The 22090-nt window shown below is 49.1% G+C and overlaps 8 protein-coding genes across 9 annotated transcripts; 4 read left to right on the top strand and 4 right to left on the bottom strand.

Moving 5' to 3' along the window:
- Nucleotides 1–2879: 2879 nt before the first annotated feature.
- Nucleotides 2880–3531, bottom strand: LOC9649871. The gene is made up of 2 exons (XM_002985317.2): nt 3097–3531; nt 2880–3048 (listed from the first exon to the last, which is right to left on the bottom strand). Exons 1-2 carry the CDS (start codon nt 3529–3531, stop codon nt 2962–2964), a joined length of 522 nt encoding a protein of 173 aa, XP_002985363.1. The 3' UTR covers nt 2880–2961.
- A 253-nt stretch (nt 3532–3784) lies between these two features.
- LOC9652999 (succinate--CoA ligase [ADP-forming] subunit beta, mitochondrial) lies at nt 3785–6312 on the bottom strand. The gene is made up of 12 exons (XM_002985316.2): nt 5759–6312; nt 5579–5689; nt 5401–5512; nt 5287–5351; nt 5165–5242; nt 5034–5108; nt 4828–4980; nt 4639–4773; nt 4423–4587; nt 4244–4366; nt 4094–4165; nt 3785–4033 (listed from the first exon to the last, which is right to left on the bottom strand). Exons 1-12 carry the CDS (start codon nt 6308–6310, stop codon nt 3959–3961), a joined length of 1716 nt encoding a protein of 571 aa, XP_002985362.2. The 5' UTR covers nt 6311–6312; the 3' UTR covers nt 3785–3958.
- On the top strand, nt 6309–7522 carry LOC9649870 (TATA-binding protein-associated factor 2N). The gene is made up of 2 exons (XM_024659274.1): nt 6309–6377; nt 6419–7522. The coding sequence occupies exons 1-2, from the start codon at nt 6309–6311 to the stop codon at nt 7520–7522; spliced, it is 1173 nt and encodes a 390-aa protein (XP_024515042.1).
- A 67-nt stretch (nt 7523–7589) lies between these two features.
- On the bottom strand, nt 7590–8924 carry LOC9652998 (pentatricopeptide repeat-containing protein At4g02750). The gene has a single exon (XM_002985315.2). It carries the CDS (start codon nt 8922–8924, stop codon nt 7590–7592), a length of 1335 nt encoding a protein of 444 aa, XP_002985361.2.
- Nucleotides 8925–9555: 631 nt separating this feature from the next.
- Nucleotides 9556–11426, top strand: LOC9652997 (probable solanesyl-diphosphate synthase 3, chloroplastic). 2 transcript variants are annotated; one of them, XM_002985381.2, is made up of 7 exons: nt 9556–9719; nt 9802–10007; nt 10086–10228; nt 10285–10412; nt 10474–10577; nt 10629–10756; nt 10820–11426. In XM_002985381.2, the coding sequence occupies exons 1-7, from the start codon at nt 9589–9591 to the stop codon at nt 11366–11368; spliced, it is 1389 nt and encodes a 462-aa protein (XP_002985427.2). In that variant the 5' UTR covers nt 9556–9588; the 3' UTR covers nt 11369–11426. The 2 variants fall into 2 exon arrangements, with proteins under 2 accessions (XP_002985427.2, XP_024515023.1); XM_024659255.1 differs by having other exon boundaries at nt 9778–10007.
- Nucleotides 11427–13244, bottom strand: LOC112340583 (pentatricopeptide repeat-containing protein At4g02750-like). Its single transcript, XM_024659273.1, has one exon. It carries the CDS (start codon nt 13242–13244, stop codon nt 11427–11429), a length of 1818 nt encoding a protein of 605 aa, XP_024515041.1.
- Nucleotides 13245–13370: 126 nt separating this feature from the next.
- LOC9652996 (glucan endo-1,3-beta-glucosidase 5) lies at nt 13371–15360 on the top strand. The gene is made up of 3 exons (XM_002985380.2): nt 13371–13928; nt 14155–14703; nt 14775–15360. Exons 1-3 carry the CDS (start codon nt 13381–13383, stop codon nt 15358–15360), a joined length of 1683 nt encoding a protein of 560 aa, XP_002985426.2. The 5' UTR covers nt 13371–13380.
- Nucleotides 15361–15655: 295 nt separating this feature from the next.
- On the top strand, nt 15656–17128 carry LOC9649869 (glucan endo-1,3-beta-glucosidase 6). Its single transcript, XM_002985379.1, has 2 exons — nt 15656–16005; nt 16075–17128. The coding sequence occupies exons 1-2, from the start codon at nt 15656–15658 to the stop codon at nt 17126–17128; spliced, it is 1404 nt and encodes a 467-aa protein (XP_002985425.1).
- Nucleotides 17129–22090: the final 4962 nt, after the last annotated feature.

Below are 22090 nucleotides of genomic sequence, written 5' to 3'. Positions count from 1 at the left end.
CAAAAGGTAGAGCTGTTCATGCACAGGCTGTCTCTGCGAGTGTTGTACTTCAGAGCGCTCTGATCAACCTGTACGCGGAAGCTTGTTCGACAGAATTACGTGCAAGAACCAAGGCAGCTGAAGCTTGTTCGACAGAATTACGTTGAAGAACCAAGGCAGCTGAAACACCATATGCCCAACAAAGCCATGGCTCGCCGTTGATCGACCTGTACCCGAGAATGGACCTCGAAGCCAGCAATCTGATGCTTATCGGCTTTTGCTCATCCACTGTGGGCCTTTTCTCTCTCATGGGTGACTGGATGAACTGGCTCCTTGTAACTCCGGTGCACTTTATCATTGGCAGAAAGTTCTATCTCGGGGCGTATCATTAGCTTCGTTGTGACTCGGCCAATATGGGTCACTGTTGGAACTACGTCTGCATAGTCTACTCCGTAACTGCTATCATGGTAGCGGTGTTGGAGGTTTCAACGGAATTTTAATCAAAGGTGGCAACGCATTAGAACGACACCAGTGTGTCGAACCTTGAGAAATGGTAGACAGTCAGTGATAACTAGGCCTTCAACGGAACGGAATGACCCTGTCGGGAGATGCTCGCATTTGCTGCTGCTGCTGCTGAGGTGCTACTCCTCTTTCTTTGTTTCTTTTCTTTCGAAGTTCATGAAAGTTGTCACTGGTTTTGCACAGGCTGGTAGCGAGCATCCGCTTGCGAGAGCAGTTCTCGACTATGCGTACCACTATTTGGTCCTTGGAGGTTCCTTCGCCTCTGTCGAGAACCCGGGATTTCAGCTGGGTAAAGAAATTCTCCGATTTGAAAGCTCTACGGGGGGAAGCTGCATTGTCTGTGCTGGTATATATCTTCCACTTCCAAATCATTCGTTTGTAGCTCACAACAATCAAACAGGTGGGAAACACGAAGCTCGTAACCGAGCAAGGAATTCCCTTATCACAGCAAGCGGCCAACTACCTGTATGAAGTCGAAGAGCGTGCCAGGACGGGCGTAGTAGTCACCGTTGGCCACGACCTCCGTCACTCGCAGTGTCAGACCCCCTCAAACGAGAAGCCGCCATCGTCGTGGAAGGCGTCAAACAAATGGGAATAAGGACGCTCATGATGACTGGAGATAACTGGACGACTGCCACAGCAGTGGCCAAGAAGGTAAGCCTCTCGCTAAAACTAACGCGAGCTTTCCAAAACCAGCTCGGGATCAAGGAGTGCATGCGCCAGCGTGCGAGCAAGGGCGGAATGGGTCCTCATCAATGGGGCCACCACAGGAAGCGCGTTGCGGCATGTCTAACTATGGACCTGACTACATTTTATTTAACTTGAGTTACATTATAGTGTTGAATCTTCTGTCCGCGAGTCTTGCTTGCTTGCTTGCTACAACCTGTTCGGCATCAAATCAAACACATGAATCGATTCAGTGAAGATCTCATGAAAGAGCAGGAAAAAAATCATGATACCATACAAGATTCAACACCAAGATTGATTCATGTGTAACTAGGTGAGACTAAATGGAGTGGGTGCTAGACTAGATGGAACTACACGTAGGAGTAGCTGTAAAACTTCATCACTACGACGAAAAGCATCAAAATAGCTAAGCCCAGATCCAATTTGAGGCATTGAGAACTGCGAGCAATTCTTGAGCACACAAATTCATAATGTGGCTACATCGGATCAGACTTGTCTTGCATTAAATCAAACTACAAGCAGCCAAAGCATTCAATGATCCGACCTTTGAATCCAAGGTTTTGTAAATCCTTCAGATGTAGCACTTTTGTGATAAAGTTCACACGTCAACCTGAGTTGACCCATTGACGAGCGCTGGATTGTTTCTTGAGGGCATCAAACGAGCAGCACTTTGAGCAAAAATTGGTAAAACAAATCATGGAGCAAAAGTTTAGAATTGAACCAGGCAGATATTAATATCATCTGAAGAGACAACCCGGTTTTAAAAGTGATTCATATATGTACTTGACTTGTAATCAGGAGAAGAAGAGCATCAAAACGACAGTTCCCGGAGGTATCTTCAAGCCTCGTTCTGATTCGAGGCGTTGAGAACGGTGAGCGAAGAGATACCATCCTTTGTGAAGACTAAACTTTTATGAACAGATACTTCCAAACTTTGATCCATCACCTAATTCCTTATGTACACCAGCAGAAACTTGAGCTCCAAGTTTCTGCTTTTGACCATAGATCTTGCCAAGCTGCTTTGTCGAAGGACAAACTGTGCTCGTATATCATTCGTTTGTAGCTCACAACAATCAAATGGTGGGTAATACAAAGCTCGTAACTGAGCAAGGACAGCAAGCGGCTGCCTACCTGTGTGAAGGCGAAGAGCATGCCAGGACGGGCGTGTTAGTCACTGTTGTTCACGAATCCCTGCTCAATCAGCCATATGCATCGTCGTAACCAAATGAAAACTGATAATATTTTGGACAATTATCTATGTAAGTTTAGCGCATCGTATTAACAAGAAATTGATTAAGAGCAACATTTTCCCATGGCTTAGCGCCATAAGTCTTAAGTGCCTTTAGTCAAATTTGCTGTTAAGATCTGAAGAGGCCTCCACGGGGAAATTCAAGACCCATCTAAAGGTTGACCTTGAAAATCTCTAAATCATAGTTGTTGCTGACTAATGGGGAGTCATTTAGAGAGCAACAACGAGTAAAACTTTATGAGTGACATATTAGCCATTCTTATTTGTAACCATTTTATCTATCCATCTGATCATCTATTTGCAAAGTGTCAAAGAACATTTTTTAGATAGAGACCATGCAGTCTGACTTGTCTTCGCTTAGAACTTGATGATGTTACATGGATCTGCAACCGAGTGGGCAGTAGATAGATAGACTTGCAAAAGGAAGAAACTAACAAAACACTATGAGAAATTTGTTGAAGTGTTGCTAAAATGCATTATAAATCTTAAAACATAGAATTATTTTGCCTTTGCAATTTGTTCACTTAGAGCATCTCTGGGATATGCCTGGGCAAATGGATTGGCGGCACTGGAAATTCTTGCGACATGCAACTAAACGCCCTGCAAGATACCTGATAAGCAAAAAAGAATTAGCCACTCCATAGCGAGACCGTACATACCTTGCCCTTGAAGGAGATTGCCGTACTGTCGTACAGGCGCCATGGCCACTTCGTCTTCTTCGTCTTGCCGCCGCGCGCTTTCTTCTTCTTGGAGATGAGCCTCGCGAGCCTGGAGGATGGAGACGAGGAGGGAGGGGCGGATGAGGGAGAGGAGAGATCGCCGCTGCTGGAGTAGTAAATGTAGCTCTTGCTGGAGGAGGAGGGAGTGCTCTTTGGGGCGGCGTCCACACTCTTGCGGCGATCGAAGTCCCGCAGCCACAGCGCGGTCTGGGGGCTGTAGCACTGGAAGGCGGCGAAGTGGAAGCAGAATGGCGCGTGGAGGGCGAGATCGTCGCTTGGAGCGGCGGCGAGATCCGAGTACTTGAGCGACAGCTCCTTGGAAACCATCTTCCCTACCAATTCCAACTGGATGGATTGCTGCCGGCTCCTCTCCATGGCGATCGATCACTAGCACTCACAGAAAAGGATTTGGATTGGATTGACAATCAGGGAGAACTCCCAAACTCTCCCTCTCGAGCGCTCAAGAACCGGAGCTCTTTGGGGCATTAGCCGAATTTAAGCAGCGCCATTACGCTAAATTAATTGCTTGCTCGTCGTGGAGTCTCGAATTTAGGAATCACGAGAAACGTTCACATTCCTTTCCTTTAATTCGCTCCATCTCATAAAAATCCGCTATGACGCATCAAACTTTACATGCTGGTAGTAACGGATAAATTTCTTGCCAGCAAGGTCTATTGCCTTGAAACTTTGGTAAGATCCTATGATCAAGCCATCAGTTACCACAAAAATAAAAACCTTACATGGTTTGCTTGCCGAATTATTGTCGTCCAAAAATCTTTGCGGTGGAAGGATTGACCTCCTTTTAAGCCAGCGCGGCCACAGCCTTCTCTGCGGCATCGTCCAAGTCGTCCGCAGCGATCAAGTTCATCTTACTCTCCTGCAAACAAAGAATGAACCTCCCTCCAAACTATAAACAAGGGAGTTGTATATAGCTTACCTTTAGTATTCTCTTTCCTAGATCAACATTTGTGCCTTCCAATCGAACGATCAGTGGGACTTTGAGTGACACCTACAAGGACCAGAGCAGAGAGTTCTTTTTACTTCATCCACATGCATCCACATGAACAAGAGGAAGAGAAAGACGCACCGTCTTGGCAGCGTTGACAATACCACTCGCGATCACGTTACACTTCATGATTCCACCGAAGATGTTCACCAGAATGGCCTTCACCTTCTTGTCAGACGTGAGGATTTTGAAGGCTTCAATGACCTGGAAAGAAGTAGCAAACAGAGTCTAGACCAGAGAGAAAAAGTGGTATAATGTACCTGGTTTTCTGAAGCATTTCCGCCAACGTCAAGGAAGTTGGCTGGTGAGCCTCCGTGCAGTTTGATGATATCCATGGTTGCCATCGCGAGTCCTGCTCCATTCACCATGCAGCCAATCTCGCCATCCAATCCAATGTAGTTCAAATCGGCGGCAGCAGCAGCGACCTGTTTTTCGAACAGGCATTAAAACGTGAAACTATGAACAAGGTCTCAAACCTCTCGAGCATCTTCTTGAGATTGATCACGAAGTGCGAATATCTCCTGTTGACGGAAGCTCGCATTGTCATCGAAGTTGAGCTTCGCATCGGCAGCGACGAGCTTTCCATCCGCAGTCTCTGCCAGTGGATTGATCTGCATAATTGGCACTTGGTTAGATGGCTATAGCCTAGGGGCAAAGTTTCTCACCTCCACAAGCGTGCAGTCGGATTTGCAGAAAAGATCATACAGGTGCTTTACTTGCTGCATCGAGTCGTTTTTATCTGCGCACTTCAAGTTCAGTCCGTTTACAACCTTCTCTGCATCGGCATCGGTGATGCCTTTGTGGATGTTGATAGGGACCTGGCATTAGAATTAGTACATTCTTCTAAATTTGAAGAGAGGAAAATAAAAACCTTGATGATCATGTCCGGGTATTTCTCAGCCAAATCTTCTATGCTTGTTCCACCCTTGCTGCAGGCAATAATAACCTGGTATAAAAACAGCATGTAAATCAGAGGAGAAAAAAAAAATTGGGTGAGCTTACAGGCCCAGCGCTTGCTCTGTCTAGAGCAATGGCGAAGTACATTTCATTGACAAGCTGCAGCTTCTCGCATATGAAAACCTGAGGAAGAGTTCAATGAGTGGGTTTCTGTAACCAGCCATTACCTTGTTCACTGGCTTTCCCTCCGGTCCCGTTTGCTTGGTCACAAGTATCTGACCGAGCATTTTTCCTGGAAAGATGTGCTTAAGCAAATAAGGTCTCTTAAGGAAATCGCAAACCTGCAATCTCCTCGACTTTGTCTCGTTTGACGATGTGAACGCCTCCCTTCAAACCATTCTTGAAAGTTCCCAAACCACGACCACCAGCCAAAATTTGACTCTTCACAACAAGCTGAAAAAGAAAAAAAGAAGTAGAAGAAAACATGAAAACGTTCGTCTTCCTCTCTGGAAACCATACCTCTTCATTGTCAGGGAACTCCTTTTCCAACACGGTTGAGATCTCTTTCCTGGACGAAACAACCGCCCCTTTTGGAACATTCACGCCATACTTGCTCATAAGATCGGCGCCCTGGACGATCGGCACGGCAATGAGACTCACTCGATCGATTGATCGGATGCTACTGAGCTAAGGAAATACCTGATACTCGTGGATGTTGAGATGCCGCAACTGCTGCTCCCAGGGACCGCTTTTCGGCGCGGCGATGGCCTTGTGCAGTGGATAGAAGGAAGAAATCCGCGATCTGGCCACGACATTCGCGACGCGCCTCGCCATCGCGCTCGCCATTGCCGCAGCTCGATAACCTAATTCAAACCCTGCAATTTCTATTAAACACACCGACGTGGCAAGCCAACGCATCGCTTGCGTGGCAATGACGTGGCACACTCTTGTAAAACGATTCGAACCCCTGACGGATTGGAAGAACACTGTTGACGTGTAGAGATCATGGCTCGAGGATGGGGACGAGGGGGCGATCGCGGCGAGGATGCTGAGGATCACGACGAATTCGATCCAGAGCCCTACGTCGGGGGCTACGACATTGGATCTGTGTATGGCGCCATCAAGGAAGCGAGTGAAGAGTGGAGCTACCCTCGCAGTGGCGATCCGGGTGAGTATGGCGATGAGGATTTCGAGGTGGATGTGGGGAGAGCCACGGATTATGGCACTGCCAAGCCTTCTTACTACGGCCATGGCCAGGGGAAGAGTAGCTATGGCGGGCATTCATCTGGGTATGATGGATCTGGCTATGGCGGAGGGAGTGAGTATGGATCTGGGAATGTAGGCTATGGTGGTGGGCAGGGCGAGAGTGAAGGCTACGGTGGTGGCGAGGAGAGCGGAGGCTACGGGTATGGTGGTGGTCGGAAGAAATACGGTGAAGAACAGGAGAGCCAGGGTTATGGCGGTGGCTATGGAGGTGGTGGTGGCGAGGAGGGGACCGAGGGCTACGGAGGAAGAAAGAAGTATGGCGGCGATGAGGAGGAGAGCGAGGGCTATGGAGGACGAAAGAAGTATGGTGGAGACGATGAAGCGAGCGAAGGTTATGGAGGACGAAAGAAGTATGTTGGAGAGGAGGAAGAGAGCGAAGGCTATGGAGGACGGAAGAAGTATGGTGGCGACGTTGAAGACAGCGAAGGCTATGGAGGGCGCAAGAAGTATGGTGGCGACGTTGAAGAGACCGAAGGCTATGGAGGGCGAAAGAAGTATGGTGGCGACGGTGAAGTGAGCGAAGGCTATGGAGGGCGAAAGAAGTATGGTGGCGATGAAGAAGAGACCGAAGGCTATGGAGGGCGAAAGAAGTATGGTGGCGACTTTGAAGAGACCGAAGGCTATGGAGGGCGAAAGAAGTATGGTGGCGAGGAGGAAGAGACCGAAGGCTATGGAGGACGAAAGAAATATGTTGGAGAGGAGGAAGAGAGCGAAGGCTATGGAGGACGGAAGAAGTATGGTGGCGACGTTGAAGACAGCGAAGGCTATGGAGGGCGCAAGAAGTATGGTGGCGACGTTGAAGTGACTGAAGGCTATGGAGGGCGAAAGAACTATGGAGGAGACGTTGAAGTGACCGAAGGCTATGGAGGGCGAAAGAAGTATGGTGATGACGTTGAAGAGACCGAAGGCTATGGAGGAGGAAAGAAGTATGGTGGAGATGAAGAGAGCGAAGGCTATGGAGGACGAAAGAAGTATGGTGGCGACGAAGAAGGCGAAGGCTATGGAGGTGGAGGATATGGCAGTGGTCGGAAGAAATACGGGGAAGAAGAGAGTGAAGAAGGCTATGGAGGCCGGAAGAACTACGAAGAAGGCGATGGCGAAGGCTATGGTGGCTATGGCGGCCGGAAGAAGTACGGGGAAGACAAGAGCGAAGGCTACACTGGCTATGGCGGCCGGAGGAACTATGGCGAGGACTAAGGCTATGGTGTGCTAGTAAGAATAATGTAACTCTGTTTCTTGAGTGGTTTTTAAATGTCTCTTGGCGCTAAATCTCTAGGGCAAAGCAATCCGTACTTTGCGAGAGAGCGACTCTTCTCCTCCTCCGCGCGCCCAGCCCCAATTGCTGCTCCCTCATCATCCGGCGCACCATCTCGGCGTCCTGGATCCTCCCAGCGCCGAGGTAGGCGTTGCAAATCAGCGCGTAGGGCACATCGATCGCCCCAAATCGCGACTCAAGAACACGATCCGCGGCGCGCGCCCCCCTGTGCGCATCGCCGTGCGTCCGGCACGCCGCGAGCAAGCTCGTCCACGGCACCACATTGGGCACGAATGGCATGCTCGCGATCAGATCCTCGGCCTCCTGGAGCCGCCCCGCGCGCCCGATCACATCCACCATGCAGTAGAAGTGCTCCACGCTCGCGGCCATCCCCCGATCGTCGCCCAGGAGGACGAAGTAGCTCCAGCCCTCGGCCAGCAATCCCTCGTGCCCGCAAGCGCTCAGCACGCTCAGGATCGTGATCTCGTCCGCCGCCACGCCCTCGAGATCCATCGCCCGGAAGAACCCTAGCGCCGCCCTGCCATGCCCGTTCTGGGCATTCGCCGCCACCATCGCCGTCCACGAGACCGTGTCGTGGTTGGGGATCCGCGAGAAGAGCTTCGTGGCGGGGATTAGGGCTCCTTCTTGCGCCATCGCGGAGATCACCACCGTGTAGGGCAGTGGGCTCGCGCAGGGGACCTGGTTGAGCATCGCGAGCGCTTCCTCGATTTGCCCATCTTGGGCATACGCCGCGATCATCGTGTTCCAGGCCACGGAATCCATCGCCGGCATCGCGTCTAGAATCGATCGCGCCTCGTCGATGTAGCCATTCTGCGCGTAGGCTTGGATCATCGCGCTCCAGGAGACTTGGTTCCGGGCGGGCATTCGATCGAAGAGGCTGCGCGCCTCGTCGATCGATCCCGCGGCGCCGAGCCCCGAGATCATGGCGGTGATGGAGACGATGTTTTGCTCCGGGAGCTGGGCGAATAGCACCGCCGCCTCGCGCGCTAGCCCGGCCTGTGCCAGCGCCGTGATCATCACCGTCCAGGAGACGACGTTCCACTCGGGCATCCCCGCGAATGTGATCTTGGCGGCGGCGAGATCGCTCTCCTCCGCCGCTAGCATCGCCGTCCAGGAGATGATGTTCCTCTGCGGCATCGCACGGAAGAGCCGCCGCGACTCTCCAAGATGCCCGTGAATGGCATTCACTTGGATCATCGTGTTCCAGGACGCCACATCTCTTTCGGGCATTTGATTGAACAGCCGGCGCGCTAGCAGCAACCGATCGTCCTCCGCGAGTGATTTCATCATCGCGTTACACACCGTGACATCGCGATCGGGCATCTGGGCGAAGAGTTCTTGTGCGGAGGCGTGATGCCCGCGCTGGGCATATGCGTGGATGAGGATCGTGCAGCACACTACGTTGAGATCCGGCATTTGGAGGAGGATCGCGCGTGCTTGCTCGAGATCGTCTGCCAGCGCGTACGCGCGGATCATCGCCGCGGAGGCCACCGGATCCGGCAGTGGGTTTTGCTCGAAGATCTTCCTCGCCTCGCGCAACTCCCCGTTGTGGGCATATGCCGCGAGCATGATGTTCCAGGAGAATTTGTTGGGGGACTCGAGGGAATCAAACACCTCCCGCGCGAGCGCGACGCTGCCACACTTCCCATACATCTCGATGAGGAGATTGCGGAGGAAGAGATTCTTGGCGTGATCGCTGCGCGAGATCTGCGAGTGCGCGAATTTGCCCTCGGCGAGGTTCCTGGATTCGCCGCAGGATTTGAGCAGCCGGGCGAAGAATTTGATCTCGTCTTGCTTGGCGCTGGCCGCCGTCGCGATCATTGAGTCATCGCTAGAAACTCTCTCACGATCATTTTCTTCTTCGTGGAGGCGTGTAAGGAAGGGACAAGGGAGGGAATGATCCTGGCACACACGTGGCACGATTCTAGAGCTTGCGAGCGTGGACACGTACAGTCCATAAGCGCAATGGCGGCAAGGTTTCGGCCATATGGCCCATGTGTTCCTCGCGAGGATAAAGCCCTTAAATATTTTCTGTGAGGTGGAGCAATGGCGCCATATTGCGCTTTCTAGGGAGGAAATCCGGCGAATTCGCGAGCTCCGAGCAACGCAATCCGGCAGGTAAATGCGGTCGTCTCCTCCTGAATCGAAATCTTTGGTGTGATTCCATCGTCTACAGATTGTGTCATTCCATCCATTCCAGGTGTGGCGCAATGACGAGCACGGCATTCTGTGCCAGAGGATCTGATGCCGGCCTAGGTTATCAGCAGCGCAGGGCAATCGACCGTAGGAGAAGTGCCAAATGCTGGAGCAGGAGAAGAGTAGTCGCCGAGGGAGCAACGATTTCTTTCACGGCTGCTAGCGGGAGTCCCGCGAGCTTGAGCGTTAACACCTCCTCTCCAATACCAGGTGAAAATTCTTTACGCTCTTTTCTTTTTCTTTCTTTCTTTGCTCTTCCCAGTGTTAATTTGAGCTTCCGGTAGATAGCTGGAGATGCTACCAATTCCAAATTCCTCAATGGCGTGGCTTCTTACGTCCAGCGACGCGAGCGACGCGAGAAGCTCAGCTTGAATGAGATTATCGAGCCTGTGAGCAGTGATCTTGATGCGCTCAACCAAAACTTACAATCTGTAAGTTTGTTCGTCCTTTGAGCTTGCAGAAATTTATGGTTTTTTTTTTTTTTCAGATCGTTGGTGTGCAAAATCCTCTTTTGATGTCAGCCGCGGAGCAGATCTTCGGTGCCGGTGGAAAGAGAATGCGTCCAGCGATCGTGTTCTTGGTGTCGAGAGCAACTATGCAGCTTGCTCGTCTCAAGTAACTTTTCCTCTTTTCTTCATCTCTCCACTGTACTAAGTCTTTGATATGTAAATGGCAGCACGATCCATCTACAGCACCGAAGACTAGCGGAAATTACAGAAATGATACACACAGCTAGCCTCATTCACGACGATGTCCTGGACGAGAGTGACGTCCGACGAGGTGAGAATTCGAATCTTTGACATTGACATACTGATCGCTGGCTATGCACAGGGAAAGAAACCGTCCATCAACTATACGGAACTAGAATTGCAGTGTTAGCTGGCGATTTTATGTTTGCGCAGTCGTCTTGGTACCTGGCAAACCTGGACAACCTCGAAGTTATCAAGTTGATTAGTCAGGTTTGTCTCACTCTTTCGCGAAGAAACCGTCCGTCCTCTTACTCGGACTCCTTTTGTATCTAGGTGATCAAAGACTTCGCTAGCGGAGAGATCCAACAAGCGTCGAGTCTGTTCGACTCCGAGATCACGCTAGACAACTACTTGGACAAGAGCTACTACAAAACGGCCTCTCTCATCGCAGCCAGCACTCGCTCGGCCGCCATCTTCAGCGGTGCCGACCCGAGCGTCTGTGACAAGATGTTCGACTATGGGAAGTACCTGGGCTTGGCGTTCCAGATCGTGGACGACATCCTCGACTTCACGCAGTCGACGGCACAGCTCGGGAAGCCCGCCGGAAGCGATCTAGCGAAGGGGAACTTGACAGCCCCGGCACTGTTTGCCCTGGACAAGGAGCCGGAGCTGAGGAAGCTGATCGACTCCGAGTTCACGGACGAGGGATCGCTGGAGTCCGCAGTCCAGCTGGTGAAGAGAGGCGGAGGGATCGACAGGGCGATGGAGCTGGCCAAGCAAAAGGCCGAGCTCGCGATCCAGGCTCTCGAGTGCCTGCCAGTGGGAGCGGCCAGGAGCTCGCTGGAAAAGATGGTGGAATATGTTCTTGAGAGGGTGTTTTGATCGTCCGGGGATACTGTAAGAATTATTTCCATTCATTATCGATGAGCTCTCGAGGAAATCAAAGATTGTTTGTGCTCAAAACGTAGAGTGCCGAGTCCCGTGGATCCGATCGAATCGCGTGCCTGGCAACGTCGATCACGCGCTCTTTCATGGCGCTCTTGCCACTGCTACTCCGGCAAGCATCCAGCAAGCTCGTCCAGTCGCGAGAATCGGGCAAGAACGGCATGTTTGTGATGAGCTCGCGCGCGTCCTCCAGATGCCCAGCGCGGGCAATGATATCGATCATGATGCTATACTGCTGCTTCGTCCCGCGCAGCGCAAAATCCATCGCCATGGATCGGAAGTAGCGCAGCCCCGCGCTCAATCCGCCCGAGTGGCTGCAAGCAAAGAGCATATGGACGAAGCTCACCTCGTCGGGAGCAATCCCATCGCGGATAGAGCGCGCGAAGATCCGCCGCCCGCGAGCGATGGATCGCGAGTTTGAGCTGTGGAACAGCATCGCGAGCATGACGTTGGTGGACTCGAGGTTGCGCGAAGGCATGAGCGCGAAGATCCGGGTGGCAGCCGGGGTGTTCCCGGCCTGCGCGTAGGCAGCCAAGAGAGCGTTCCAGCAAACTACGTCCCTCTCGGGCATCAACGCGTGATCGAAGATACGCTTGGCCTCACCGACATGCCCGCTCTGGGCGTACAGCGTCAGCATCGTCGTCCAGGAGATCACATTTCGGTCCGGCATTGCATCGAAGAGCTCCCGCGCCGCCTCCAAATCCCGGTGGCATCGCCGCCGCTCCTCCTCGTCCTCGTCCTCGATTTCACTATCTTTTTCTTTGGAGGCAAAGGTGGTGGGATGGACTTCGGAGCCATCAGCTCCCACAGGCTTGATGTCGACTACCATTTTGCTGAGTGTGACGTCTCTCTGGCGCTTGCGATTGTATGCCGCTGCTGCTGCTTTTGCGTATGCCGATAGCATCGCATTCCACACCACGATGTCTCGCTCCGGCGCGCGATCAAACAGCTCCCTGGCAGGATCCAGATGCCCGGACTGGGCATACACAGAGACCATGACGTTCCAGCAGACGAGATCTCTGTACGGCATAGCGTCGAACACGCTTCTGGCCGGGTCGGTCTTGCCACTCGTCCCGTACATGATGAGAAGCCCGTTCCATGAAACTATATCCCGCGCTGGCATTTGGTCGAAGAGCTCTTTGGCCTCGCGACTATGCCCGGCTTGGGTATATGCGTTCATCATCGTGTTCCAGGAGATATAGTCTCTCTCCGGCATTTCGTCGAAGAGTTTCTTGGCTTGAGCGACATGGTTGTTTCTGGAGTTTGCTGCCAGCATTGTGTTCCAGGTGATCAGGCCTCTCTCGGGCATCTGATCAAACACAACTTGGGCTTTGTCCATTTGCCCTTTTTGGGCATATGCCGCAAGGAGAGAGTTCCATGAAACTATGTCTCGTTCCGGAAATCTATCGAAGATGTCTTTGCATTCCTGGAGGTTTCCGGCGTGGACGTAGGCGCCCAGCATCGCGTTCCAGGAGACGCGATCGCGGTCGGGGATGGAGTCGAAGAGGAGCTTGGCTTGGGCGGTGTGATGCCCCGTCCGGGCATATGCGGAGAGCATGGCATTCCAGGAGATGACGTCTTTGTCCCGGATGGCGGCGAAGATTTGCTCCGCGTGATCAAGGCTGCCGCAGCGGGCATAGCGCTGGAGCAGGAGATTTGAGAGGCCGGTGTTGCGATCGAGGAAGAGGCCGCCGTGGCGGAGGATGATCCGCTTGTGGATCGCTTGGAGATTGGCCAAGCTGCGGCAAGACTTGATCCAGGCGTCACACTCGAGTGTAAGTCTCTCGTTTCCAGCTGCCGCGACAACTGTCATTGGAGTGGAAGGAATCGTTCAAGGCTTGGATCGCGGAGCAAGCATAAGAGATTCAAGCTGGAAAATTTCCGGTCAAGCTACGCAATGGCCGGGGACCAAGAAATGCACGAACATGGAAGATTTCTCTCCATAGATCATGTCGAGATTGATGTTGGCTCTTCTTCTTCTTCTCCTTCTTTCTTGTGATGGTCATAGCTTTGTTAGCACTGTTGCTCAAACCGATGACTATGAGCCATTGCCACCACCACCACCGCAAGATCAACAGGCACTACCGCCGCCGCCACCCTCACAAGGCCAAGATCAAGAGCCACCTCCACCGCCACCACAAGATCAACAGCAGCCATTGCCGCCACCACCACAAGGTCAAGAACAGCAACCACCATCACCGGCAGATCAGCGGCATCAGAGTGGAACGATCGGCGTGAATTGGGGAACCCAGATGTCACACCCGCTGTTCGCGCCGGACGTGGTTCGCGCGCTCGTCTCCAACAATGTGGGACGAGTGAAGCTGTTCGAGGCGGAGCCCCGAATCATGAGCGCTCTGGCGGGTTCACCGCTGGAGGTGATGCTGGGCATCCCAAACGACATGCTGGAGACGCTGGCCACCGACGCCGCCGCCGCGAGCAACTGGGTGCTCATGAACGTCACGCACTACTACCTCCGCAAGAAGAGGGTCAATATCAGGTAAGTGTGTGTTGACTGTGAAGCGGACTAACGTAGACTATATCAGTTGACTGTTGAGAAGTGTGGACTAACGTTGACTAGAGGAGGAAATGGATGGAGTGTTGAGTGAAAGGTGTTGACTGAAGTCGACTAACGAACGAGTGGACTGAGAGTTATAGTTGTGACCAACTTACTGAGAATTTACCAGAGTGGACTGATGACTGAAGGGTAAGCTTACTTGACCCAGGTATGTCGCTGTCGGAAACGAGCCCTTTCTCGCGGGCTACAACAAAAGTTTCGAGGGCGTGACCCTCCCAGCACTGAAGAACATCCAGGCGGCGCTCTCCAAGGCCAAGTTCGCGGACCAGATCAAAGCCACCGTGCCACTCAATGCCGATGTGTTGCAGCCCCGGGACCCCGGCAACCAAGATCCATCCACCGGAGTTTTCAGGAACGATATCAAGATGCTCATGGACGACATTGTGAAAGCTCTCGCCAGCACCGGAGCCCCCTTCACGATCAACCTCTATCCTTTCATCAGCCTGGCGCAGGATCCAAACTTCCCCAGTGAATATGCGTTCCTGGACGGGTGCTTCCAGGTCCAATACGGCCAGAGCACCTACAGGAGCGTCTTTGATGCCACCTTCGACATGCTGGTCGCGGCTCTCACGGACTCGGGCTTCCCAAACATGGAGATCATCGTGGGCGAGGCCGGGTGGCCGACCGATGGTTTCCCGAGCGCGACACCATCCAACGCGAGGAGATTCAACCAGGCTCTGGTCAGTCGAATCATCTCGTAAGTATCTCATGCCAACTTCTAGTTCGATCTTGCGAGTGTTCTAAGTTCTTCCACCTCTGGATCCACAGGCCCTCTCCACCAGGTACGCCAATGCGGCCAGGAACTGTACTCCACGCCTATATCTTCAGCCTCTTCGACGAGGACCTCAAGAGCATCGCCCCGGGTAACTTCGAGCGTCACTGGGGTCTCTTCACGTACGATGGTCAGCCCAAGTACCTCCTCAACACGAGCGGAAGCTCGTCGGGGCTCGAGAAAGTCGGTGGCGTTGACTACTACCCGGCACTGTGGTGCGTCTTGAAACCCGGCATAGCAGTCCCGCAAGGCCAGATTGATTTCGCTTGCTCGGCAGCCGACTGCACGCCGCTCGTCCCGGATGGCGGCTCTTGCTACCCGACGCTCTCTCCCGAGCAGGCCGCTTCGTACGCGTTCAACAGCTACTTCCAGCTCAAGGACCAAGTTCCCAGCAGCTGTGACTTCCAAGGAAACGGGATCATCACCGGTGTCGATCCCAGCACGCCGAACTGCCGATTCATCCGGCAGATCAAGCTGAAAGTCGTCGCATCGCACTCTTCACGAGTTACTTTAGAGCGTCCTCGAGCGTTTGCCATGATGGTGTTCGCCATCGTTCTCGCTGTAGTGATAAGAGAAATTTAAGCAAACGAAAGAGTTTGTGTTCCCAAAAGCTTATCTCTGGTCCTAGCAGTTTGTTCTTCTGGTTAGAAAAAAGAGCTTCATTCGTGATTTCCGTCGTGATGTGAATTGCGAACGTTTACCTCTGGTAAGATCCATGGTTGCATTGATCTCTACGAAGCCCGGGATCAAGGTAGAGGTAAAACCAAAGTCAAGCAAGGAGTTGAGTAGCAGTGCGTTTTAAGGATGACAGCCGCTACTCTTCGGACCGAGGTGGGAGAGATAGGACGTTTGGAGATGGTCGATTCTGCTCGTAGTGATGTTGGTCCGGCTGGACTTCTCGACAACGCTGTCGCTACTGCTGCTGCTGCTGCTAGTTGGATCAAGTCGAGCTCAGGTTGGTGTCAACTGGGGAACGCAGGTATCTCACCCCCTCCACGCGCCGAGCGTTGTCAAAATGCTCCAGAAGAACAGCTTCACGAGAGTGAAGATGTTTGACACGGACGCCTCCGTCCTCCACGCACTGGCAGGCTCCAACATCGAAGTCATGGTTGGAATTCCCAACACCATGCTGGAGACGCTGTCCTCGAGCATGCACGCTGCTCGCAACTGGGTGGAGAGCAACGTAACTTGGTACCTCAAGTACCCCAAGAGACGAGTAGACATCAGGTGATATCTTTTGTTTCTTTTTGTCTTCCTGTTTGTGATCGTTTGTTGATCTGAGAGGTTGTCAAACAGATATGTCGCTGTTGGCGAGGAACCACTACACGATGTGAGACTCGACGCTGTTGTTGGAGCAGTGAAGAACATCCGGGCTGCGCTCGACAAGCAGACAAGAACCAGAGATATCAAAACCACCATTCCCTTCAGCGCTGGCATCGTTACCTCGAACTCCTTCACACCCTCCACTGGAAATTTCATCCGCCCCGACGAGATGAAGACCATCTTGGAGCTTCTCTCCGACTCAAAGTCGCCTTTCACCGTCAACATCCACCCCTTCATCAGCTCGGTGAAGGATCCATCCTTTCCCCTCGATTTTGCCTTCTTCGATGGCGATTTCCCATTTCAACAGGACCAAGGCAACAACTACACCAACGCCTTCGACGCCATCTTCGACACTGTGGTGTCGGCTCTGAAACAAGCCGGCTTCCCGGACATGCCAATCATCGTCGGAGGAACCGGATGGCCGACCGACTGCAACCTTCAGGCGAATCCGCAAAACGCTGAGCGATTCAACCAAGGCCTGGTGAAGCGGATTGAAAGCTCCAGAGGTACCCCGCTGAGGCCCGGCCAGCTCCACGCATATATCTTCAGCCTGGTGGATGAAGACCGCAAGAAACCAGGCTACGAGCGGCACTGGGGGATCTTCCAGTACGATGGAACTCGCAAGTATGGCCTTACGCTGTTGGGTGCCAGAGAGCTGGAGAACGTCCCAGACGTCGAGTACATGCCTGCGAGGTGGTGCGTCTCAAACGACGCCACGGACGGGCTGGAGCAGAGGATCAATGCCACTTGCCAGCAAGTAGACTGCAGTCCTCTCTTCGAAGGTGGCTCTTGCAACTTTCTCACCGTGAGCGAGCGAGCGAGCTATGCTTTCAACAGCAACTATCAGCTCAATGACCAGGCCACCAGCAGCTGTGATCCCGAGTTTGGCAGAGTCGTAAGGGATGATCCGAGCCACGGGAACTGTCGATTCATGCGGCAGATCGTTGTCAATAGCGCTGAGAGGGAGAGGCTTTGTAGAAATGTGTTGGCGTTCGTGTGGTTGACGTTGTCGATGCTTTTCATCTGACCACCGCGCTCGTATAGATTGTCTAGCTGAATCTTACCTCTTCCATGCTTTGTCTATGGAGCACGTTTCCGCTTGGATCCAACCATGAAGCAGAAGCCAAGCACCTCCATTCCGACATAGCCAACAAGCAAGTGCTGGATTAGTCGCGGACATCTCGAACAGGGCTGCTCAACACGAATGGCCCTAAATGCTTTAAAAATAAACAACTTCACGTTTATAAGTTTTATTACACAAACTTTATATTTATTGATTGTATTTTTACTTGGATTCTGGGATATTATTGTTATTCATATAGATTAATTTTGTTTATATAGTTTATAAAATATTTCTAGTATATTCTAGTTTTTTTAGGATATACCTAGAAAATACTTAAATAATCTGGGATATTCTACCTTTAACAGTTAATACTTCCTAGTATATTCTTTTTTATTCTAGCAATAAGATTATTCTTGCATTTATAAATTAAAAACATGTTTATAATTATAAACTTCCATAGATTAGTAAATAAAATACTATATAGGAATAGCAATACTATTCAACACCCAAAAAATTATTAGTACATTAAAATATAGCTATATATTGTAATCAAAACATGATTGGGAGTATTTTTCTTTTATTCTACATAATATTATAATTGACAGAATCATGTTTTGATTGCTATAGTTGCAATCAAAATATGATTGTATTTTATAATATTGATATAGGGCATGCTATGTTGTAGCAATTCTAAAACAGGTGTAAGCCTGCGCAATACATAAGAAGATGTCCCATATCCTAAAGAACCCCCCTTGAATTAACTTGACTCCCAACTCATAACTTGCTCAATAACCATTTCCCCCCTTGAACTCTCCCTCTATCCACCCTATAAATACATAGATTTATCAGCAATTTAACAACATATCTTCCTTCCATGTTGGGTTCCTTTATCATGCAATGTGGCAACTACAAACTTACCTATAAAAGATATGGGCCACTAAAGCTGAAGTAGTTCTCCTTTTGTTGAAATTGAGGCATTTCCATATGCCTTATGTCTACTCCTCTCCTCTACTATGACTGTGTGATTTCGCCTCCCATTCCTTGACAACCTCATTTGTTGTGTTGGGGAGATTATCTAGCCTAGCTCATTTGTTGGGAATATTACCTATTAAACTTTCTTTGGGAAGCCACTACTTAAGTGTTTATCATAATGCAGAAGTCCAAATTTAGGAAGGGCAAATTAATGTAGCAACTTGATATATGAATAAGAATCTTGCCTCATTGAGTCAAAATTCAAGAATATTGTATGCAACTCTTTGCAGGCATTTCCAACAATTAAGAAGAATGCATATAAAGATTAATGTGTGAGTTAGCAAAGGACAACAGTTCAAGGCCAAGACCACATGCTAGATGCAAGGTTGAATCAATAATATTTGAAGACTAAGAACAAATCTTTGAGTAGTTGATTAATGAGTTTTTTATATGTCATTCTCACCATATTCCATCATCTATGCACAATTCAAGCTTTAATCCAAGTGTGGGAGTGCTTAATAGTAGAGCTTATTATTTATTGATTAAATAAAAACTTATTAATTATTATAATACGATAATAATAAATAGTTCCTTTCTTTCTGGTAATAAACTTAACACTTAACCCTAAATCTCCTAAAACTTTTAACTGATTAAAAAAAATATTGCACTTTTATTTCTAAGTTCTTTATCTTTATATTTAAACCCTTATTAATAGTTTGTTAAGTCATTCTTTTTTATTGTTTACACTTTTGTATACATGCAATTCTCTACTTTCATTTCAATTTTTTAGAGGAAATAAATATATATAACTTTATAAGACCAATACATGATTTAAGCTTCAATTAAATGAAAAATTAATTCTATTACATATAAATGATAAAATAAAGTAGAATATACTAGAAAGTGTTCAGGAAATTTGTAATTTATACTTATTAATTATAAATACAAGATTAATATAAAAAATAATAACTGTTATATGGTAGAATATCCCAAAATATCCAAACATATTTTAGGTATATCTTATAGATTTGCTTAAGCAACCAAAGGCTAGTAATTTATTTTAAAAAATCTTAAATATTAATAATTTTATTGACATTGGCAACACCACTACTATGATTTGCAATAAAACATCATATATTCTTCTTTAAGCATGACTCTATTTTGGTCTTTTAGAAATTTGAATCTTCTTGTTAAACTTTTCTTTAATATGTTGTTTATATTTCAAGCAAAGTAAAAAACTTTTAAAAAATTCAGAATTTCATAGGAAGTTCCTAAAATAGGCACTCGAATATTATATTTTCAAATTTCTATTTAACTTAATAATCATTATTATAAATTTAATATATAGTTGGGCAAATTATCTAACTCACTTCTCTATGGTAATAATGATTATTCTATCAAATTTATTTTGCCAATTAATTTATTATTTAATTTCAATTGTTATGGTTTAATACCAAGATTTAGCCCCAAACAAGTTGATTTCACAATAACAAGGTTAAATGCTATTAGAAGGGAGTTTTGTTTCCAAGGGTTGTGGTTGGAATGTATATATAAATAGTAATTAATAGAATTATGATGGAAGAAATTTAATGAAATTACAGATATTAACATAAAACTAAATTATAAAAAAAAAAACTAGTAAATCTATAGAAATAATTTTTACCGTTTTAAGGAAATATAAATTACTTGACTATCGAGATTCCTAGATACTAGTAGATTTAGATGTACAATTTTAATTATAAAGCATCAAGCAGCAGTAATGCTGATTTGTGCTGGGATCTTGTAATCCAGTGCTGAAGCTCCACCTGGAAGCCCGATAACCTGCTTGAGTAGACCCCAGCAACACGCACTGAACTCCAAGTCCGTTGCGCTACGAAACGAGGGTCCGGTACAATCCCACGAGCACCAGCTCCCCGTATTGATAGTCACCTCATTCATGCTATGATTCTCTTCCAGCTTCATCTTTGCCGCTTGGGATCCTCACTGATTGATCGAGTTCATTGCTAGAACTGTGTTCCAAGCGGCAATGCCCCTCTTGGGCATTGTGTCGTGCAAACACTCGGCTCTTCCAAATTGCCCTCTCCCCGCAACTGCAGCGAGGAGCGCTGACCACGACGCAGAGTCTCTGACCGGCATTGACGAGAAGGTCTAGTCAACAAGGTCAAACTCTCTGTTGTGGAGATACGTCGCAAGCATTGCGTTTTACGAGATGAGAGTCCACCCCGGCATGGAGTCAAACAGAATCTCCGACTCGCGGCCATGCCTGTGCCGGGCATATGCCGACACCAGGGCGGTCAACACGACAACCTCATAATGAGGGGTCCGGTCAAGCACGGCAAGAACCTCGTAAATGGTCGGAGTACGCCATCACCATGTTGCTCCACGTCGTACAAAGGAGATTCTCGGCATCTTCCAGATTTTTTCTCTGGTTATATGCCTTGAGCATTGTGTTCAAGGACACTTGATTCCTTTCGGGCATCGCATTGAAGATTTCTTTCGTCTGTGGAAGATCCGAGCAAGATCCCAGCATTTCAGTCGATGAGATGAGGTTCCTCTCAGGCATTGATGCAAAGATGCTTGCAACCAGACGATCTTCTCTACAATCGCCACTGACAGGAGAGAATTCCATGATACGAGGTCCCACTCCAGCATCAAGAGCCCGAAGATTTCCATGGCGGCATCCACAAGCCACAAAGATCCATACACCAAAAGGAGCGAGTTCCAGGATAAGCAATCGTGCGCAGGCATTCGATCGAACAGCGCCTTTGCGCTCTCCGGAGTGGCGTTCCAGGAGATGAGATTCCTCTCGTGGGAGAGCATTTCCCCGTGGAAAAGGGCGTAAACGTCTGCCAGATGCCCGTTTCGGGCAAATGCATCCAGCATAGCATGAAGCTGACAAGATCGGTCTGGGGCATCCGATCAAACAAATACTTTGCAGTTTCTAGGTTTCCGGCTTGCACACGCCGCCACAATTGAGTCCACGAAACGAGATCCTTGTCGGGCATGGATTAGCGGCAGCAAGCCCATTCTGGGCATATGCTGCCAGTATTTGAATTATTATAAGTACTTACACCCCTTTTATAAAATATTAGAGATTAAAATTAGGAATAATTTTTTATCATTCAACCGGCGCAAACCATCACTCTCAAACAATGGCCCATAATCCTGCTCACTCAAAAGGATTCCATCTCTCGCCTGGAATGCTCACATTTTTAAAAATAATTGGAAAGCTTTGTGGTTTACTTATGCAGGAAGAGGGAACGACCACTCATCGCAAGAATATTGCACATTATTCAAACCATAGCCCTTCGGAGTTACGGCTGGCAGCTCGCTCCCTCCTAAACGCTTGTGGTCACTATTTTGTGGATTTGCTGTCAATGGATTTTTATTTATTTTCTTGCAAATCAGTTGAGAAAATCGTACAATTCATAACGAAGGTAGCATTCACCAGTTGTGGAACATGAAGCAGCTCCCAAAGCAAGAGGAGCAATCATTTGGATATCACGTCTTAAGGTATCAAGGCATGGGGAGCACCGAGGATATACAGGCGACTGAGAGCAGGAAGAAAAGCCACGAATTTCTCCAATCCTCGCGGTATGATTCCTTTCAGAATCTGTCACTATAGCATCAAAAGTTTGTGTTAGTTGTGCATCAAACACGCTGCCTGATCGAGCCTTTTCCTTGTTGTATCTTACTGCTCCTATTAATTCTGGATCTGGACAAACGGGAATTTGTGTAAGTGCCGTGGAAAGAAATAATAAGACCAGAAACACTATGATCGCACTATACATAGCTGAGAAGTTTTGCTTGCTTCTATTTTCTAAAATAATAATAATAATCTACTTGAGAGAAGTGGGGCATGCGACAGTTATTATATGCTGGCCGAGGCTAGGGTTTCTCCGCTCGCTCCCTCAATTCCAACTGGCTTGGCTCTCATGGGGCTGCATAGATCCT

Source organism: Selaginella moellendorffii, unplaced genomic scaffold, assembly GCF_000143415.4.
Source record: "Selaginella moellendorffii unplaced genomic scaffold, v1.0 SELMOscaffold_67, whole genome shotgun sequence".
Taxonomy (NCBI): Eukaryota; Viridiplantae; Streptophyta; class Lycopodiopsida; order Selaginellales; family Selaginellaceae; genus Selaginella; species Selaginella moellendorffii.
This window is presented reverse-complemented; position numbering and strand designations above follow the sequence as displayed.

Bases quoted from the DNA above. Each gene is read 5' to 3' on its own strand.
- LOC9649869 (XM_002985379.1), top strand. From the start codon at position 15,656: ATGTTGGTCCGGCTGGACTTCTCGACAACGCTGTCGCTACTGCTGCTG. The intron at 16,006-16,074 runs GTGATATCTTTT...GTTGTCAAACAG, and splicing joins AAGAGACGAGTAGACATCAG to ATATGTCGCTGTTGGCGAGG.
- LOC9652999 (XM_002985316.2), bottom strand. From the start codon at position 6,310: ATGGCCGTAGTAAGAAGGCTTGGCAGTGCCATAATCCGTGGCTCTCCC. The intron at 5,513-5,578 runs GTATGGTTTCCA...TTTCTTTTTCAG, and splicing joins AGTTCCCTGACAATGAAGAG to CTTGTTGTGAAGAGTCAAAT. The intron at 4,166-4,243 runs GTGCGTCTTTCT...TGGTCCTTGTAG, and splicing joins TTGTCAACGCTGCCAAGACG to GTGTCACTCAAAGTCCCACT.
- LOC9649871 (XM_002985317.2), bottom strand. From the start codon at position 3,531: ATGGAGAGGAGCCGGCAGCAATCCATCCAGTTGGAATTGGTAGGGAAG. The intron at 3,049-3,096 runs GTATGTACGGTC...TTTGCTTATCAG, and splicing joins CAATCTCCTTCAAGGGCAAG to GTATCTTGCAGGGCGTTTAG.
- LOC112340583 (XM_024659273.1), bottom strand. From the start codon at position 13,244: ATGACAGTTGTCGCGGCAGCTGGAAACGAGAGACTTACACTCGAGTGT.
- LOC9652996 (XM_002985380.2), top strand. From the start codon at position 13,381: ATGTCGAGATTGATGTTGGCTCTTCTTCTTCTTCTCCTTCTTTCTTGT. The intron at 13,929-14,154 runs GTAAGTGTGTGT...TACTTGACCCAG, and splicing joins AAGAAGAGGGTCAATATCAG to GTATGTCGCTGTCGGAAACG. The intron at 14,704-14,774 runs GTAAGTATCTCA...CTGGATCCACAG, and splicing joins CTGGTCAGTCGAATCATCTC to GCCCTCTCCACCAGGTACGC.
- LOC9652998 (XM_002985315.2), bottom strand. From the start codon at position 8,924: ATGCCCGATCGCGATGTCACGGTGTGTAACGCGATGATGAAATCACTC.
- LOC9652997 (XM_024659255.1), top strand. From the start codon at position 9,589: ATGGCCCATGTGTTCCTCGCGAGGATAAAGCCCTTAAATATTTTCTGT. The intron at 9,720-9,777 runs GTAAATGCGGTC...CATCGTCTACAG, and splicing joins CGAGCAACGCAATCCGGCAG to ATTGTGTCATTCCATCCATT. The intron at 10,229-10,284 runs GTAAGTTTGTTC...TTTTTTTTTCAG, and splicing joins TCAACCAAAACTTACAATCT to ATCGTTGGTGTGCAAAATCC.
- LOC9649870 (XM_024659274.1), top strand. From the start codon at position 6,309: ATGGCCAGGGGAAGAGTAGCTATGGCGGGCATTCATCTGGGTATGATG. The intron at 6,378-6,418 runs GTGAGTATGGAT...GGTGGTGGGCAG, and splicing joins ATCTGGCTATGGCGGAGGGA to GGCGAGAGTGAAGGCTACGG.